Source organism: Heterodontus francisci, chromosome 31 (genome assembly GCF_036365525.1).
Source record: "Heterodontus francisci isolate sHetFra1 chromosome 31, sHetFra1.hap1, whole genome shotgun sequence".
In the NCBI taxonomy this organism is placed as follows: domain Eukaryota; kingdom Metazoa; phylum Chordata; class Chondrichthyes; order Heterodontiformes; family Heterodontidae; genus Heterodontus; species Heterodontus francisci.
In genome coordinates, this window is record NC_090401.1 from 31,463,455 (window position 1) to 31,484,505 (window position 21,051).

General features: G+C 41.1%; 1 protein-coding gene across 1 annotated transcript in view; it reads right to left on the minus strand.

Moving 5' to 3' along the window:
* sf3a3 (splicing factor 3a, subunit 3) overlaps positions 1-18,072 on the minus strand; it is a 35,339-nt gene extending 17,267 nt beyond the window's left edge. Inside the window, exons 1-9 of the mRNA XM_068011232.1 lie at positions 17,897-18,072; positions 17,145-17,192; positions 15,492-15,544; positions 13,513-13,618; positions 12,619-12,691; positions 11,756-11,847; positions 10,320-10,402; positions 3,774-3,912; positions 1,140-1,208 (exon numbers count right to left, since the gene is read on the minus strand). Of these exons, the coding sequence (XP_067867333.1) occupies positions 1,140-1,208; positions 3,774-3,912; positions 10,320-10,402; positions 11,756-11,847; positions 12,619-12,691; positions 13,513-13,618; positions 15,492-15,544; positions 17,145-17,192; positions 17,897-17,992 (759 nt within the window). The 5' untranslated portion in view covers positions 17,993-18,072. The remainder of the gene's footprint in view (positions 1-1,139; positions 1,209-3,773; positions 3,913-10,319; positions 10,403-11,755; positions 11,848-12,618; positions 12,692-13,512; positions 13,619-15,491; positions 15,545-17,144; positions 17,193-17,896) is intronic.
* Between the last annotated feature and the right edge of the window lie 2,979 nt (positions 18,073-21,051).

Below are 21,051 nucleotides of genomic sequence, written 5' to 3' on the forward strand. Positions count from 1 at the left end.
TTGACGTAGGTGGTTGACGATGCAGCAGCTATGTGATTGGAAGCTCAAATCAGGGTCAAACAGGACACCAAGGGTGCAAACAGTCTAGTTCAGCCTCAGACAGTCCCCAGGGAGAGGGATGGAGTCGATGGCCAGGGAACAGAATCTATGGTGAGAACCAAAGACAAAGGCTTCGATCTTCTCTATTTAGTTGGAGGAAATTTCTGCTCATTCAGTACTGAATGTTGGACAGGCTGCATGATAAATCAGAGACAATGGAGGGGTTAATAGAGGTGGTGGTGAGGTAGAGGTGTGCGCTATCAGCATAGATGTGGAACCTGACGCCATGTTTTCAATTTATGTCACCAAGGGTCAACATGTAGATGAGAAATAGCAGGGGCCTCAAGAATAGATCCTTGGGAAACTCCAGAGGTAAAGGTGTGGCAATGGGAAGAGAAACCATTGCAAGTGATTCACTGGTTATGACTGGACAGAAGAATGCAACCAGACCATGGAGTCCCACCAAGCTGGATGGCAAGAGAAGCACTGCAGGAGGATGGTGCGAAAAATCAAGTCAAAGGCTGCACTAAGGTTGAGAAGGATGAGGAGATAGTTTACCTTGGTCACAGTCAGTCACATAGAACAACAGTTGTAACTAACACATGGAGAACAAAAAATGAATAGCATTTACTCAATGGACCAGAATTTCCTTCATCCGAGTCACATGGAAATTTACTCCAGCTTCTACCCTGATTTTGCCAATGACAATTTAAACCAAAGCTGTCGCGGAATCTCGCCAGCGTATGCCTAAATGTAAAAACTGGCGTAAAACAAGTGGAAATCACCATAAACAATCGAGGCCTCAGGAAAGCTCGGAAAATGTTTTATATCTTTGGTGTCCGTTTTTCCTTGTTATGAAAATTAAAGTTTGAAGCTGTCAAACCATCATTTATACGCTAACACAGCCATATTTAAAAAATATAACTGAGGAAGCTTTTCTCTTTCTAACGTGATGTAATACCAAAAAATGCATTTGAAGATATAGAAAATAGGACTTTCCAGGAAATTCCAGGCCAATATATTTTGAATAATGGTCACCATAAGCTTCAAAACAAACCAGATAGAAATCAAAGCCACAAGCAATTAAAAAGAGAACCTACTTCCCAGGATGAGAAAGCCGAAAGATCTAAATGAGCTCCAGCGTGAGTCAGGGCGCTGCTCGTCTCTTTCTGTTAAGAGAAACTACAGTTATATTCACTCGTTCAAGCTATGTGATACACATATAAAAATTATCCTAAACTCCTTATGCAATATTGCTGACTTAGCTCAAACCATTAAATTTGGGGGCTTCCCTTAATTCAGTAATCCTTCCACAGCATGGAAATTTGATACACCTCTGATCATGGAACTCCATTTAGACTGCAGAATGGAAAATGTTTTCATGGGCATCATGGTCCAGGGCTCAGCTGTGTGAAAATGTTCAAACCGCTCTGTCATCAAATGCTACAATACCAGGTTCCTGGCACGCAAATCATTCAGGTTTTTTTTTTTAAAACTTCCTCCTCCTCATGATAGAGGTTTACAAGGTTATGAGTGGCATGGACAGAGTGGATAGTCAGAAGCTTTTTCCCCAGGATGGAAGAGTCAGTTACCAGGGGACATGGGTTTAAGGTGCGAGGGGCAAAGTTTAGAGGGGATGTGCGAGGCAAGTTTTTTTACACAGAGGGTGGCGAGTGCCTGGAACTTGCTGCCGGGGGAGGTGGTGGAAGCAGGTACGATAGCGACGTTTAAGAGGCATCTTGACAAATACATGAATAGGATGGGAATAGAGGGATACGGACCCCGGAAGTGCAGAAGGTTTTAGTTTAGACAGGCATCAAGATCGGCGCAGGCTTGGAGGGCTGAATAGCCTGTTCCTGTGCTGTACTGTTCTTTGTCCCCAGTATAAAGCCACATTTCATCATACACTGTCCCCCTCTAGTGAATAGTTATTGTATCAACTTGCATTTATTTTTTTTAGGTTAAACTTTACAAGAATCTCAAAAGACAAAAATACAAACACAATAATCTCAAACAAAAGCAAAATACTGCAGATGCTGAAAATCTGAAAACAGAAAATGCTGGAAAACTCAGCAGTTCCGATGAAAGGTTGGTTTCTTTCTCCACAGATGCTGTCTTCCTTGCAGAGTGCTTTCCAGCATTTTCTCCTCTTATTTTTTAACTAAGTAACCTTGTATGGGCTGGGGCAAGCAGGTGGGGAGTGGGAAATGACATCTAATCAGTTCTTATCCGTCTTTAATCAGCAACGCACTTCAGGGAGGAGTAAGGAGGAAAATTTGGAAGGGGAGGGGCTTACAATTCATAAGCAATTACTATCCATTTCAAAAATTCTAGGAACAATGGCATAAAGCCATGTCGAATGATGAGTTCAAACCAATAAGTCCAGTATTTAGGACAGCAGCGACTGAATCGAATATTGGAATACATTGCTCGCCAATAACAAATACAGTATGAATTTCAGTTACACAACAGCAATCAAACCTTTTTTAAGAGACTTTAGTTTTATTCTTCATTTATTTGATGTAATCCAGATTTTAGTAGGTAAAAGTAGTCTGTCTGTTGGCTACAAGAGTCCGATTTGAAATAAGTCTGGATAATTTCAATCCTGTTATATGGGCCCACAGACCAAACTTGCCCCAACTTCTGTTTGAATTAACAACCTCACTAAAAGGCCACAGGACAGCTCCTGGGGGAAATGCGGTCGTGACAAATGAAGCCAGGACCCTTCACCTTCCCTCTGCCCGTTTCTTGGGCAGGCTGGGATAGAACATGGGACGCACCCGCGACTGCGTCCCTATCTATGATCTTGCTTACTGAACAAGGCATGAATCTACTGAAAGGATAATCAAATTTAACAGATATATCATTTGACATGTTTGCCAACATTTGGTCCACAGCAACACTGGATACCAGGGACCAGAGATGTCTGCCGATCCCTGGTGTCCAGTCTTGCTAGTGACAGGATAGGGGTCATTTAAAAATCCCAGTAGTCAGTGCAGAGTGATTAGCTGCATAGGTTTAAGCACCTATTGCACTTGCTAAAAAAATTGTTTTAAAAAGAACCCTTCAGCCAGCAGCATGGTTGCCTGCACACAAACCCTGCAGCAAGGCACCACACCACCTCCACCAAGACTCTTCGACAGACCAGGAAAGTCTGGCATATTTATATTAGGGATTCTGAAACTAGAAACTCGGCTGAGGTACATCTAGTGGAGGGTGAACCTCCTTTTATCCTGTGGTGTGCCCCAATTCACCTAAAAAGGAATATTTGGGCCTGGGCATCTGAACATCTCGAGAGGTACAAAAATTAACATTATGTATTACATGGAATGAAGGAGCAAGAAATGTTTTTTCTTGGACTCTGTCATCTTGGGTATACACAACCACTGAGATTGCAAATGGAGAGGAGTATAGTTATATTTTTCCACCAGCTTTTCCAGCCAATGTCTACAAAGCTATTTAAGAAGGCTAATGTATTGCCGTCGGCTGTGTTTAATTCACAAACCCAAAAGATTAATACAGATATGTTTCACAGTCATCTAACAATATCATATATAATTTTGGGTAATAGAAGTGAGCCCTAGCCAAGTGAAAATGACACTGAGTACAAACAGTCCAGGTTTATGGTTGCTGAGAATCCCACAAAGTTAGCTTTTTTGTAATTTTGGCCAACACTAGTCTGATACATTTATTGTAACATAATGTTATACTACAATAATTGAAATATTACATACTGGCCAGCCAGGAAAAGTGCCATTTTCCCATTTTTTCTCAAAGTCAATTTGTATTTTTCCAAAGAGTTCATTCTGATCCAGTAAAGGTTTCACTCGGTCTGTATAATCCTGGAGGTAATCCAACAACATTTCCAGATACCTAGAGGAATTAAAAGCTGGATTCAGTGCAATTAAAACGGACTTCATCTTGGTGCTCATGTCCTTTCAAGTACAATAACTAGATGTTAAATAGCGAAGAGGGTTGTGATTTATATTTGACCCAGTTAAAGCAAAACAAAACATCTAATTAACGAAAATGTGTTCACTTAACTCAAAGAACCTAATTGATTCGAAGGGAGAAAAATTGTGGCCCTTAGGTTTCATCTTTGAAGTCAGTTTCTCTAATACACACCACATTTTTCTTTAAACCACCCATGGTGATTTCAAAACTTTTCAGAAAAATTCTCAGACATTTGCATCTTTCATAAACATGTACTCAATCCATTACCCACCCTGATTTTCTGCATTTGCAAAAATTAAAAAACACTTACATAAAGATATTGGTATTAATTGGTATTCAAAGAGGTAAAATTCCAGTGTCAAATTAGACCAATTATTACCCACAGAAAGGAAAACCATTACAAAATTCAGCACTATTGCCAAGTAATGGATTTACTTTTCACCTTTTAAAATACTTCAAGGAAAGACCTGCATTTAAATAAGAACATAAGCAATAGGAGTATGAGTAAGCCATACAGCGCCTCGAGCCTGCTCAATCATTCAATAAGGTCATGGCTGATCTTACCTTAGCCTCAACTCCACTTACCTGCTTGTTCGCCATAGCCCTAGACTCCCCTACAGTTCAAGAATCTGTCTATCTCAGTCTTGAATATATACAATGACCCAGCCTCCACAGCTCTCTGGGGTAGAGAATTCCAAAGATTAATGGCCCTCAGAGAAGAAATTCCTCATTTCAGTCTTAAATGGGAGACCCCTTATTCTGAAACTATGCCCCCAGTTCCAGATTCCCCCACGAGGGGAAACACCCTCTCAGCATCTACCCTGTCTAGCCCCCCTCAGAATCTTCTATGTTTCAATAAGATCACCCCTCATTCTTCTGAACTCCAATGCAGAGAGGCCCAACCTGCTCAATTTTTGCTCATAAGACAACCCCTTCAGCCCAGGAATCAACCTAGCGAACTTTCTCTGAACAGCCTCCAATGCAAATATGTCCCTCCTTAAATAAGGAAACTAAATCTGTTCGCAGAACTCTAGGTGTGGTCTCACCAATGCCCTATACAGTTGTAGCAAGACTTCCCTACTTTTATACTCCATTCCCCTTGCAATAAAGGTCAACATTCCATTTGCCTTCCTAAGTACTTGCATACTAACTACCTGCATGTTAACTTTGTGTTTCATGTACTCGATCCCTCTGTACCACAGCTGGATATCACAGCTGTGCTGAAGGAGGGCACTATGGAGGACTCGAGCAGTGAGGCAATATGGGCAGAACTCAGAAATAGGAAGGGTGCGGTAACAATGTTGGGGCTGTACTACAGGCCTCCCAACAGCGAGCGTGAGATAGAGGTACAAATATGTAAACAGATTATGGAAAGATGTAGGAGCAACAGGGTGGTGGTGATAGGAGATTTTAGTTTTCCCAACATTGACTGGGATTCACTTAGTGTTAGAGGTCTAGATGGAGCAGAATTTGTAAGGAGCATCCAGGAGCGTTTTCTAGAGCAGTATGTAAATAGTCCAACTCGGGAAGGGGTCATACTGGACCTGGTGTTGGGGAATGAGCCCGGCCAGGTGGTTGACGTTTCAGTAGGGGACTACTTTGGGAATAGTGATCACAATTCCGTAAGTTTTAGAATACTCATGGACAAAGACCAGAGTGGTCCCAAAGGAAGAGTGCTAAATTGGGGGAAGGCCAACTATACCAAAATTCGGCAGGAGCTGGGGAATGTAGATTGGGAGCAGCTGTTTGAAGGTAAATCCACATTTGATATGTGGGAGGCTTTTAAAGAGAGGTTGATTAGCGTGCAGGAGAGACATGTTCCTGTGAAAATGAGGGATAGAAATGGCAAGATTAGGGAACCATGGATGACAGGTGAAATTGTGAGACTAGCTAAGAGGAAAAAGGAAGCATACATAAGGTCTAGGAGGCTGAAGGAAGACGAAGCTTTGAAAGAATATCGGGAATGTAGGACCAATCTGAAACGAGGAATTAAGAGGGCTAAAAGGGGTCATGAAATATCTTTAGCAAACAGGGTTAAGGAAAATCCCAAAGTCTTTTATTCATATATAAGGAGCAAGAGGGTAACTAGAGAAAGGATTGGCCCACTCAAGGACAAAGGAGGAAAGTTATGCGTGGAGTCAGAGAAAATGGGTGAGATTCTAAACGAGTACTTTGCATCGGTATTCACCGAGGAGAGGGACATGACGGATGTTGAAGTTAGGGATTGATTACTCTAGGTCATGTCGGCATAAGGAGGGAGGAAGTGTTGGGTATTCTAAAAGGCATTAAGGTGGACAAGTCCCCAAGTCCGGATGGGATCTATCCCAGGTTACTGAGGGAAGCGAGAGGGGAAATAGCTGGGGCCTTAACAGATATCTTTGCAGCATCCTTAAACACGGGTGAGGTCCCGGAGGACTGGAGAATTGCTAATGTTGTCCCCTTGTTTAAGAAGGGTAGCAGGGAAAATCCAGGTAATTATAGACCGGTGAGCCTGACGTCAGTGGTAGGGAAGCTGCTGGAGAAGATACTGATTGATAGGATCTATTCCCATTTGGAAGAAAATGGGCTTATCAGTGATAGGCAACATGGTTTTGTGCAGGGAAGGTCATGTCTTACCAACTTAATAGAATTCTTTGAGGAAGTGACAAAGTTGATTGATGAGGGAAGGGCTGTAGATGTCATATACATGGACTTCAGTAAGGCGTTTGATAAGGTTCCCCATGGTAGGCTGATGGAGAAAGTGAAGTCGCATGGGGTCCAGGGTGTACTAGCTAGATGGATAAAGAACTGGCTGGGCAACAGAAGACAGAGAGTAGCAGTGGAAGGGAGTTTCTCAAAATGGAGATGTGTGACCAGTGGTGTTCCACAGGGATCCGTGCTGGGACCACTGTTGTTTGTGATATACATAAATGATTTGGAGGAAAGTATAGGTGGTCTGATTAGCAAGTTTGCAGACGACACTAAGATTGGTGGAGTAGCAGATAGTGAAGGGGACTGTCAGAGAATACAGCAGAATATAAATAGATTGGAGAGTTGGGCAGAGAAATGGCAGATGGAGTTCAATCAGGGCAAATGCGAGGTGATGCATTTTGGAAGATCCAATTCAAGAGTGAACTATACAGTAAATGGAAAAGTCCTGGGGAAAATTGATGTAGAGAGATTTGGGTGTTCAGGTCCATTGTTCCCTGAAGGTGGCAACACAGGTCAATAGAGTGGTCAAGAAGGCATACGGCATGCTTTCCTTCATCGGACGGGGTATTGAGTACAAGGGTTGGCAGGTCATGTTACAGTTGTATAAGACTTTGGTTCGGCCACATTTGGAATACTGCGTGCAGTTCTGGTCGCCACATTACCAAAAGGATGTAGATGCTTTGGAGGGTGCAGAGGAGGTTCACCAGGATGTTGCCTGGTATGGAGGGCACTAGCTATGAAGAGAGGTTGAGCAGATTAGGATTATTTTCATTAGAAAGACGGAGGTTGAGGGGGGACCTGATTGAGGTGTACAAAAACATGAGATATATAGACAGGGTGGATAGCAAGAAGCTTTTTCCCCCAGAGTGGGGGATTCAATTACTAGGGGTCACGAGTTCAAAGTGAGAGGGGAAAAGTTTACGGGGGATATGCGTGGAAAGTTCTTTACGCAGAGGGTGGTGGGTGCCTGGAACGTGTTGCCAGCGGAGGTGGTAGACTCGGGCACGATAGCGTCTTTTAAGATGTATCTAGACAGATACATGAATGGGCAGGAAGCAAAGAGATACAGACCCTTAGAAAACAGGCGACATGTTTAGATAGAGGATCTGGATCGGCGCAGGCTTGGAGGGCTGAAGGGCCTGTTCCTGTGCTGTAATTTTCTTTGTTCTTTGTTCATTCTGTAATCTTTCTCTATTTAAATAATATTCTGCTTTTCTGTATTTCCTACCAAAATGGATAACCTCACATTTTCCCATTTACTCCATCTGCTAAATTTTGTCCACTCACTTATCCATAACCCTTTGCAAACTGTGTGCTCTCACAAGTTGGTTATCTTTGTACAGTCAGCAAATTTGGCGACAATACACTCGATCCCTTCATCCAAGTCATTAATACAGATTGTAAATAGATGAGGCCCCGGCACTGATCCCTGTGGCACTTAACTAGTTAGTTTGCTAACTCATTCAACATGTCCACCATTTCCTTATTTTCATTGACAATGTCACCGTTCCCAGTTTTCAAGAGGCCCACATTGTCCTTGACCATCCTCTTGTTCTGAACATAATTGCAAAAATTCTTGTGTTGATTTTGATTTCCCTTCAATATCACCTTTCATGATCTCAGGATATTCCAGAGCACTTTACAGCAAATGAAATATTTTTCAAGTGTAGTCACTGTTGTAATGTAGGAAACTTGACAGACAATTTGCACACAGCAAGCTTCCACAAACAGCAATGAGATAATGGCCAGCTAATCTGTTTTGTGATGTTGAGTGATAAATATTGGTCAGGACACCACAGATAGCTTGCCTGTTTCTCTTCAAAACAGTGTCATGGAATCTTTTACGCCCACTTGAAAGAGCAGATGGGGCCTTGGTTTAAAGTCGCATCTGAAAGCAGGCACCCCCTCAGTACCACACTGGAGTATCAGCCTAGAGTTTTGTGCTCAAGTCTTGGAGTGGGACTTTAATCCACAGTCTTCTGAGTGAGGCAAGAGTGCTATGAACTGAGCCATGGGTGAGACAGAAATGGTTTACATAAGTGAACATAATGGAGATGTTCCAGAGATTTGTGTCTCTTACATGATTACATAACCAATATTATATCACTTATATAAATATACTCCACTAAACATTTCCAACTTGTAATTTAAGCAAGCCTCAGTCAAGCTCCAACTGCTCCTGGAAAATAAGAGCAAGTATTCAACTGTAACTAACTCTGGGTTCAATTCCCAATGAAAAAAAAACAAACATCATGTAAAGAAACAGAAGGGAGAACTTGCACTTATAATCACACCTTTCACATCATCAGCATGTCTCAGAGTGCTCCACAACCAATGAGTATCTTTTTGATGTTTAGTCACTTATTTTGTAGGCAAAGTTGGCACCAATTTGCCTACAGCAAAAATAGCAAATGAGTTAATTACCAGTTGAATCTGCTTCTGGTGGCTCAGAGAGAAATGCTGCCTGAGACAACAGAAGAACTCTATGCTCTTCTTCATATAGTACCATGAGATCTTTTACATCCACCTGAACAGGCAGAGAGACTTTGGATTAACATCTCATCTGAAAAAATAGCATCTCTGACAATATAACACTCCCTCAGCACTGTTCTAGTTTTGAAGTGAGACATGAGCCCACAACCTACTGATTCAGTTTTGGGTGCTATCACTGAAACCAAATATAAAATACCTTTTCATAGAGCCTTGTGTATACTGCTCGTCTTTTTTGCTCTGCCAGTTTTCAGTAGGTGAGGCAAATTTTAAAAAAGCAGATAGACGCTACGTGGTTAACTCACACATAGGAACAGATGAAATTAAGTTATATTGAAATTCTTGAAAGGGAACCTTTAGTGCAAGGATAAGCAGGAATAAGTACTTGTATATGATAAATTATAGCAGTTTCCTTCTTTCCATTAAGCAAATTATTTAACATAAATTCAGTTACAGGGCTTTTCTACCTGTACTAACTTGTGCGGCAAACCACAGCACTGCTGTCAATTGTGCTTTTGGACAGAGCTGTCTATTACTCTGTCATTAAGACTCTCTCTGGACTAATGCTTTGTCTTTCACATCATTAGCACTCCCTTTGCCTTTGTCCCATGACATCTTTGTCATTTAATCTCACCTGCCCACTGCCTATCACACACCTTCCCTTTTGTTCTCTTCCCACCCCCGCTTCACCTGCTTAAAACCTATTACATTTCTAACCTTTGCCAATTCTGATGAAAGGTCACAGACATGAAACGTTAACTCTGCTTCTCTCGCCACAGATGCTGCCAGACCTACTGAGTATTTCCAGCATTTTCTGTTTTTATTTCAGATTTCCAGCATTCACAGTATTTTGCTTTTATTATACTGCTGTTAATTGCATAAGTCGGTGAGGTCAGAATGGAAGGAACCCTGTATGTAAAACTAAACAAATCGGACTGACAGGAGAAGAAAAATTGACAATTCTAACAGATAAGTACTTAAAACTCTTTGCCACCCTGGTTAGCCATTAATATTTTGCTTATTTAGAAGTTGATTCCTGAAAACAGCTTTTGTCGCATGGTAGTAAAATAAAGCAGCAGCTAACCGAGAAAGCATTTGCAGTCTAAACAGTGAGGGGACAATATTAAAAAATTAATTTCACTTACCTCTTATATTCTGCATTTTTTCTCTCTTTCGGAATATCAAAAAGTTGGTCAAAAGTAATCAAGTAGGTAATATAATCAAATTTCTGGAAAAAAAAATTAGTTACTGGAGTTTTACAATCTGTTACATTAGATAGAGACAATTAAAATTGTTTTATGCTTATTTTCATGGTGCAAATATTGATTTTCAGGCCAATGTTTGTTAAAAGTGAAGTGCCAGCTGTGTCCCAAGACAATTTCCCTCAGTAAAATTACTGACAGCGGCACCACACGTGCTTCATCGAAATCCAAGCGAAAGACACCTACAGTTCAGTTACAGGAGTATTTTCTATGCTAGTCTTTATCCTTTACTGAAATCGTCTTCATAACAGATTGTGGTAACATTTAGTTTATTTAGACAATCCAACTACTTTGATTCCACAGAAATTCTTCCTCTCAGATATAACAGGACACAAGAGCTATAACCATTTTAGCACCTCTAAATGGGACCAGAGACTTTAATATAAATTCACTACAATACTTCAGAAAGACACTATTACAGTCAGAATTAGTAATGCTTCAGTGAACATAAAAAAAAAAATCCAGATAAGGAAATATAACTACCTGCCACCAGAGGGATCATTATCCGAATTGAAGACATACCTCGACTGACTTGTCACATTAATACCGCTTTACTGCACGCATATTAGCTGAATGTTTTTATTTATGTTGGAATATTTTTGAAATTGGCACTCCCATCTCCTGAAATCCTGAACACTATCAATTATGTAGTCAAAGATAGCAGCATTTTGAACACTTCCACTACAGCCTCTAACAGTTACAATTAATAATTTCTTGAAGATAATTTTTTTTTAAAAAACTGAATATTCACACCAACTCGATTAACAATATCAAGAATCGCAAGTGTGTACAGGATAGATAAACGTGATCCTGCATGATGGTAAATCCCCAAAGAATAGCTACGCTATTTCAGCGTAAGTTTAAACAAATTCACAGAACCAGTCAACCTATGGATTACTTTTCAAAAGCCAAGTCCCATTACATATCCTCTAGCCAACACACAATTAATTTTCATAATTCAATAATTAAAAAGTCAAGAAGGAAATTAATGCTCTAATACAATTAACAGATTCAATTTTGCTAACACTCCAATTGCTAATTTACCTTTATTATTTTTCCTCTACCTCTATAACCAGGTGTATGAGAAGTGGACTTGCTGAATATCCCTTTGATTTTTTTTTTGATAGTGTGGAACTTCCTTACTTTCACTTGGCATCATCCACCATGATGTCAAAGACTGGTGTTTAATTCAACAGACAATTGCAGCCTAACATGCCACGAGAAACAAGCAAGAGCACCAAGGTGTTAGACCACTGCACCATCCCTAACTTTACTGAACTTCCTGACAGCTGACTTTCTTACTTTGCATCATGACTCACCTCTGAACCTTTCAGGTTGATGTATTTGAGATAACAGTCATGAAGGTCAAGGTAACGTCCATATCCTTCCTCATCTGTGAACTCCACTAGATCTACAAGAAGCAAGCAGATATAATTTTCATTCACATATGTATTTCAATCACAAGCTAGAGTAAGTCTAATGTGTGAAAGAGTCAGTGGCACTAAGATGATTCATAACAGCAACTGTGAAATATGAGACAAAGAAGACAGATATGTTGCAGGGAGGAATATTTAGTTGTAGAAATACTGCATGTGAAGAGAATAAAAAATTCTCTCAATGCTAAAAGGATTCATCATACTACTGACTGCACCTATCAGAGGCATTCGCATATAACTAAGAGGTAAGCCCCAAGTAACATTCATTAACCAAGATGCCTTAACTTAATAAATATTTTGTACATTGAATGGGTTAAGAAAAGATAGGTCATATGTCCATTTGGAAACTGAAGGTGGTCAGTGTATTTAAATATGCATGGATGTGATCACTTGCTACATAACTGTGTACCTCATACCTGTTGTTTAGTTACAGCAATAATTGTAAACCATGGCAACTATATTTAACAAGAATAGTAAGCAGATTATAAAGATTAAAAAAACCTCCATACTTGGATAAATGGAAAAAATGTAACACTTGGTTTCAATAGCATTTCGTATATCGTGGTCATTGATATAGTACATACATTGTTCAATATTACTGAACCATTAAAAACAGTTAGTTAGAAAGTACTGACAAATTAATTTTCACACGGGATCTAATGTCAAATTAAGATTACACAAAGATAATAATTCAGTGTTGCACATAAAAAAAAAGGTAGAAACCCTAAAGAAAATTGTGCACTTACTCTGTGCTTCCTCACTTGGACTATCCCTCGTCTTCATTAACTCCTCAAACTCTACAGACATTGGAATACTTATCTAGAACAAGGAAAAAAAAAAGTGAACAATCTCAAAATAGCTTTGTTTGGCTTATCCAGTTGACAGATAATCACCTTAATTGAAACATTTCTGTGTTCTATTTATTTACATCATATCCAATTTCCAGGTTACGAGTTGATCAACAAGTGATGCTGAACTGTAAATTGTGGGACATGCAGTTTACAAGATCGGTGGTAAAGTGATAAGGATAAATTCATTACCCCATTATTTCCTATCGTGCAAGACACTCTGCTTATACAAGACCTCAAAAATTGTTTCATGAAATGGAATGGCTTATACTAAAGACAGTTAAACTTATTTTTGTAACAGGATCAAGCTAGTGCAGTAACTCAGAGCCAATATATATTACATCTGCACTGGAATACAGGTTTTGGAGATTCCACATTACTCCTTGCATGAGCACTGCAGATGCAAACTAATTAGGAGATCTTTCTCAATGAAATTAAATAAATGACCTGCTTAGGAACTGAACTCACAGGGAGCATTGACAACCAATTTGGTTAACTTGTGACAAAGATCTCCAAAGTGAGCTCATGAAAAACTGAGCAATCTTTTACATAATAACATGCCACGTGCCTGTGTATGTTTATTAAACGACAAATGCAAAATGTTAATGCAAGTATTTTACTTTATGGGTTTGAGAAGTAATCTGAAATACTGTTTAGTCACTTAGTGGAAAGAATTATAAAGAAGTCACGATACATTTCAAGCTATTCCATAGTGGTGTTAATTGTGGACAGACATTTTACAAAAATGTCAGATTACTCTGAAATGAGCTCCAAGACTCTGAGGATACCAACCTCATTTGGGTGCTTTCTGTGGAATTCTTTGATCATCTTCAACCGGTTGTAGAACTCCCCAAATTCATTTGGTCCCGAAATGGCATTTAACTCATCCTTCCTCATACTGTCAGCAAAACAAAACCATAACAATGTAAAGGACTGCAATATGCACAATATAACAGACAAAACAGATAACAGCAACACATCATTCTACAGGGCACTGAATGTTCTCTACAGATCTCAACCAGGATGCACTTGCAGTCAAAGAAACGTGCAGTAATGAAAATATAGAACCAAACTGAAGAGTTATAAAAATTGGAAAGTTTTAAAGAGACTGGTATATGTGCTATCAATAAAATGGAGGACAAGGCACATGACCCTCAGCATCTCTTGCACTCACATAATCCACAACTTTCTCTACTAAAATTGAAAATCAATTAAGTCCCATCTGCATGGAAATGGGACAGATAATCACACCTGGACGTCAGCTATACTCAAACAGAATGAGACAAGACCTTTCTCAGACTTCCCGTCTCCAAATAATCTCCATTACAATGGAGTGTAAACCACCCTCATCTCTCAGAATGGGGACATCATCAAGGTCATTATACAGCCCAGCTAGGACTGAAACCTGAAGTCACATGGGCGAAGCCAACCCTTGTAAAAATATCCACCTTAAAAGGTAGTGGTTCTGAGGAACAAAGGGGGACCCTTTTCAGGACAGGACTAGAGACAACAACATAAGTCTGGTCTCTCCTCAGCCACAAAGTGCAACAAAAAGCCATCTTGAATTCTAGCACTGCTGTGTGAGAGAGAGAGAGAAAGAGAGAGAGAAAGAGAGAGAGAAAGAGAGAGAGAAGAGAGAGAGAGAAAGAGAGAGAGAAAGAGAAAGAGAAAGAGAGAGAGAGAGAAAGAGAGAGAGAAAGAGAAAGAGAAAGAGAGAGAGAGAAAGAGAGAGAGAAAGAGAGAAAGAGAAAGAGAGAAAGAGAAAGAGAAAGAGAAAGAGGAAAGAGAAAGAGAAAGAGAAAGAGAGAGAGAGAGATCATTTCCAGCCAAAACAGTTGAACCCTGCTCAGACAAGTTGGAAGCTAGCTACAACAGAGAGAAGAGAGTGCCTTTGCAAAAACGACTTTTCTACCGATGAGAACTGACGCAAGAAATCAGCACTGTCTTCAACCCATAGTGAACCGTCAGGAGACTACGACAACCCAACGAATACCAGACAACCAGCAAACTAGCCTGCAACTTTAAAAATTCACCTTCTGAGGAGGATCCCACAAATTATTCCTGAAATAACAGACTTTTACAACCTGAACTCTTAACACCTCTTACTGGGTCTTCCATTATCTTCTCTCAAGAGAGCCTGAGTGAATGCACAAGTGAGTGGTGTTGCAATCATTTCAGGATTTGCTTAAAATAGTTATCTTTATTTTTTTTTTTAAACTATTACTTGTCTGTTTATTTGGCAAATAAAACACAAGGGGTTAAAACACTAGTAACAAAACACTTGTTTTGGATAGCTGGGAGGTGAATAGTGGGAAAAAGCCATGCCATGAGCTCCTGGCCATAACAATAGCTACAGAATATTTGTCAAATATTGATCAAAATTGAAGAAATATTGCTTGTTTTGTTTTTGAACAGGATTAAAAAGCTGTAATTTTTATTTACCTTATTGGAGGCAGAGGCACTTGTGCTGGTTAAGGCACAGGAGAGTAGTGCCAGAGAAGGAATACATTCTTTTTATTAGTGCAGCACCAAGAACAACCAGGCAAAACAGATGATGAGTTTGATGTCAATGCAGCACAGCCCTCACCAGAGACAAGCACCATTCCTTTGTAATTGCTCCATTACCCCACCATTTATGCAAATAAAGTGGAATGAGTCTTTGTACCAGCTTCATCATTAAATAGTTCTAAAATGCTCAAGTTGCATGGCACTTCTCACCAAGTACGAAACCTATTACTTTCTGAAGTTGGTACACCAGGAATAATACATACCTATCTTTATCTTCATACAAGTCTCTTAGATTTCCAGCCACTTCCATGTATCTCTGGAAAATAAATTTAGATATTTCTAAACTTAATCCATTTAAAACTGGTAGTGCTGAGCAGGAGACAGTAATCGGCCTTTAAAGAGAAAACTCTTCCAAGCTTCAAAATATAAAATATTGCTCACTTTTCCTTCAATTGACTAGATTCTTACAAACAAATAACATTAAAAAATGTCTTTTAATTCCAGCCCAACTTGCAATAATCGTTGCTGAACCATTAACATTCCAGCAATCGTCTTAAAACTCCAGCACCCTCAATCCCAGAAGGAAGTGTTGGAATTGAAGATTGGTTGTTTACAAAACAGAAATCGAGAATTATTCACCCCCGCCAGAAAACCCCCTTTTAAAGAAAGATTACAACTTGATTATTTGGCGAGGAACCATTTCAACAGGGAACTTTAAAAACAGAATATCCTTGCTCATGAGGAATGTGTACATTTCGAGTTAATTACAGTATTAGGAAATCCTTGGCTTACTTTTTATTTTCAAGTGAAACACATCTAAAACAATGAAAAACTTGGTTGTCTGGGATTTAGTGCTGTAACAAGAATGGATAGCTACCAAAATAAATTGGCCTTGGAGGGAGCGCAGCACAGATTTACGAGAATGATACCAGGACTCTGAGGATTAAATTATAAGGAGTGACTACACACACTAGAGTTGTATTCCCTGGAACTTAGAAGGTTAACGGTACATTTGATCAAAGTTTTTAAGATATTAAGGGGAGCACATAGGATAGACAGAAATTATTTCTGCTTTTTGGGAATTCAGGACTAGGGGACTTGTGGAGTGAAATTAGGAGATACTTTTACACGCAAGGTGTGACGGATGTTTGGAACTCAAATGACATATGGGGATATGATGATAGTGTGGGAAAAAGGCACTGAAGTGGATGATCAGCCATGATCATACTGAATGGCAGGGCAAGCTCAATGGGCTGAATGGCCTCCTGCTGCTATGTTCGCAAACAGCAGTTGATGCTCAGTCAGTTGCTAATTTTAAATGAAATTTATATGAGCTCTGTTAACCAAAGGTATTGAGGAATATGGGGCAAAGGCGAGTATATGGAGTTAAGTCCCAGATCAGCCATAATCTCATTGAATGGCAGAACAGGCTCAAAGGGCTAAGTGGCCTACTGCTGTTCCTATGATCCCAGGTCTTCAGAGTGAGCTGAACTTAATGTAGTGAGAATGGGGAAGGACAGAGAATGGCCCCGAGTTTCTGTTCCTCATCGTTACCTAATGAACCCTGCTGATAAATGTATGCGAACAAGTTCAAGCTCAATTGAACAGCCTCCCCATATTCACATACTGCAGCATCATCAATGCCTATGAAATCTCACCTGCTTTGAGGATAAAGAAAACTGATTAATTACCATCAAGAATATGTCCTAATAAAATGGCAACTTAAATTATCAGATGGTTCATTATATGCAATGAAGTTTAATAGGGAAAAAATAAAACTAGTGCACAATTCAGAGTCTAAACAGACCTACATAGATCTGATTTATACAACAGATTTTACTGCAAGCAAATGTAAATAACAGCAGTCCTAAAATGACACACAGATATGAAGATCGGATCACAATGACCTTACTTACATCAAGCACCGCTCTGGCACGATGATCAGAGTTGATTTGATCTCGAAGCTGGAAAATTAAAAAGTTCATTTTTTAAAAAAAAAACTGGTAGAAATGTGAATCCTAGCCTCACCATTTAAAGTTGATCATCAGCAGAGCTTCACCACTTGTTCAGACCTACAAACAGTCAATGCTTCTCCCTTCATAAGATAAAGTAAAAAACTGATGTGTTTACTCCCTAAACAGAGGCTTGGCATCGGATCTTAAAATAGCATTGAATAATCCATAGCTCAGACTACATTTATGTGAACAGAAGCCTTGTCTATATCTTAATCACTTCCAAGTCAACTTCAGGAATGGTTAAAATTTCAATTTGTGATACCTGAGGGTAAAAACTCCTATCATGGATTGATGCATAAATCCTGCTCCAAAGCAAACCGATTTCCTTGCAGAAATGTAACTAGTGCAGTTCACTGGAGCGGGGATTACTGCAGTTCCGCTGAGGTATGGAAGCTGCAGCCAGGGGCTGGGAGCCTCCTGGGCTCGGGGTCTGGAGCTGGGCCCCTGCCTCCCGTTAGACATGAGCTCTGGGCTCCTAAGGACAGAGTGAGCGGAGGCCGGAGCTAGAGCGGCAGATGTTTGCCGTTCATCCCAACCAGTGAATTTCAGCCCAGCTCGGGAGACATTTTATCCAAAGGAGCATCATCGGCCTGGGCCCGGTGTTACCGAGGACCCGCGGCCTAGGCCTGGGCGGCGCGGCCCGCTCTCCTCACCGTGGATTTCTTCACCATCATCTCCTTCACCATCACATCCATCAACCGCTCCTTCTCCTCGTGATAACGGCGCTGCTGCTCCAGAATGGTCTCCATGGTGGCGACGGACACACGGACCTCGCAAACTGACGGACCCGCTCACGGATTTGCCAGTCCAGCGGATGTGATGTCACCCGCCTGGGCTTGCGTTCTCCCTCCGCCGCTCAGCGAGCGTCGCAGGAAGGTTCCACTCCGGGGCGGCCACTTCCTTTGGATGGGTTTGTTTATTTATTTGTGTCTGTTTTTCTTTTCTCTTTAAAGAAAAGCAGCTCACAATAACCATGTTCCACTTTAACTGCAAAGAAAAGATGTTGCCATTTGACCCCATCTGGGTCCAGCCAACCATTGCCAATTCACTGGACCCACCGCCAACCACATCACCCAGTTAAACAACCTGTTTGACCCAATATGACGTAATCAAAGAAAATGAAGGGAACACTATTTATTATTGTCTCTATGATTTTTCTCCTGAGTTACTTGCAGCAGGGTCCTGGAGATTAATGTTCAATTCCTGGAGATCGCAGAGCAATCCGGAGAGTTGGCAATGCCACGTCGGCCTTTTCGTGGAATATGTGGAACATTCTGTGTTGTTGTCCGACTCATTTCCCCCCTCCTGACCCCTTTTTCCTGTACATAGGTGACTGTGTCAGTGCTTTTTGTTCTCTCGCCAAACTGGGAAAAGGTGATCAACTTTGATTCTAATTAACTTCCACCTGTCTCTCACCTGCACATGGTCCACCTCTAATTCTTCCCTTCCCTTCCTCGACTTCTCGATCTCCAAAGTCTGAGGATAAACTGTCCACCAATGTGCACAAGCTTGCTGACTTCCACAGCTTCCTTGATTACATTTCTTCTCACCCTTCTTCATGCAAGGATTATTCCACACAGTCTCAATTTCTCAGTCTTTGTCGCATCTGTTCTGGCGCTGCCACCTTCCACACTAGCTTCCAAAATGTCTTCCCTTTATCGCAGCTGAAGATTCCCATCCACTGTCCTCAACTGTATCTGCCCCATTTCCCGCACTTCCACCCTCACTCCTTCTCCCTCCCAGAACCATGATGGAGATGCCTTGTTCTCACCTTCTACCCCACCAGGCTTCACATTCAACAGATCATTCTCCGCCATTTCCACCATCAATAGTGTCACCACCAAACACAACTTCCTGTGCCTTTCAGCATTCGAAAGGGACTGTTCTGTCCTTGACACCCTGGTCCACTCTTCTATCTGCCTCAACACCTGATCCCCTTCCCCCTGGCACCTTTCTATGCAAACGCAGTTTAGGGGATGCAACACCTTCCTTCCTATCGTGCAGTGACCCAAACATTCTTCTGGATGAAACAGTCATTTACTTGTACTTCTTCCAGTTTGGTATACTGTATTTTTTTTATTCGTTCATAGAATGTGGGCATCGCTGGCTAGGACAGCATTTGTTGCCCATTACTAATTGCCCTTGAGAAGGTGGTGGTGAGCTGTCTTCTTGAACCGCTATAGTCCTTGGGGTGTACGTACATCGACAGTGCTGTTAGGAAGGAAGTTCCAGGTTTTTGAGCCAACAACAGCGAAGGAACGGTGATATAGTTCCAAACCAAGATGATGTGTGGCTTGGATGGGAACTTGCAAGTGGTGGTGTTCCCATGCATCTGCTGCCCTTGTCCTTTTAGGTGATAGAGGTCGCAGGTTTTTAAGGTGCTGTCAAAGGAGCCTTGGCGAATTGCTGTAGTGTATCTTGTATATGGTACACACTGCTGCCAATGTGCATCTGTGGTGGAGGGAGTGAATGTTTAAGATAGTAAATGGGTGCCGATCAAGTGGGCTGCTTTATCGTCCTGGATGGTGTTGAGCTTCTCGAGTGTTGATGGAGCTACACTCATCCAGGCAAGTGAAGAGTATTCCATCACAGTCCCAACTTGTGCTTTGTAGATGGTGGATTGGCTTTGGGGAAACAGGAGGTGAGTTACTTGCCACAGAATTCCCAGCCATTGACCTGCTCTTGTAGTCACTGTTTTTATATGGCTGATCCAGTTAAGTTTCTGGTCAATGATAACCCCCAGGATGTTGATAGTTGGGGATTCAGCGATGGTAATGCCACTGAATGTCAAGGGGAGATGGTTGGACTCTTTCTTGTTGGAGACGGTCATTTCCTGGCACTAGTGTTGTGACATTGTTACTTGCCAATTATCAGCCCAAGCCTGAATCTTCTGAGTTCAAGTTTGAATGTTGTCCACGTCTTGCTGCATTTGGGCATGGACTGCTTTAGTGTCTGAGGAGTTGCGAATGGTACAGAACACTGTGCAATCATCAGCGCACTACCCCACTTCTGATCTGATGATGGAGGGAAGGTCATTGATGAAGCAGCTTAAGCTGGTTGGGCCTAGGAACTACCCTGAGGAACTGCTGCAGCGAGTTGCTGCTCACGATATGGTCTCCTCAAAATTTATGTACACTTTTTGCTGAAGTTGAGGGCCACAATACCTAAGTTTTAAACTTTAAAATTGAATTGTCATCTTTTAATGCAGAATTTCAATCTTTTTCTAGGAACATGGGAACAGGAATAGACCATTCAGCCGCTCAAGGTTGTTCTATCATTTATGACTTTATATTTTATTGCCTTGCAGGCCCCCACCTGCCAAGAATGAGTCACACATATTTTGCCACATGGACATTAAATTTTAAAATTGTTTCTGGGAAGAAAAGGAGGCCCATTACAAGGGGTTGCCAAGCCCCGGCTGGAAACACATTTTTCTCATACTAGCAGACAGTGTTGGAACAAAGAAACCAGTCCCTGCCCCAATACACAGAAGAGACCTGAACAAACCAGTCAGTCACGTGACCACCTGCTGGCCAACTACGGGTGTTTTAAATTGGAGAAACAGAGTTTGAAGACAGAAAGCTGTTTACTCCTGGAACTGACAAGACCTCTCCTGTCTGCTCCCATCTCTTTCTCATGGAACTGAAGATGCATTGAAGACACATGAACCCCAAGAGAGTCACAATTTGAACTGGTCCTCATGTTCCATTTGTGAAGCAAGTGGCCATGTCTTCCCCTCCTCAAGTGGTCCAGGGTTGTCCAGATTTTCCATGTGTGAGTGGAACCTGGGACTTCACAGCTCGGGTCA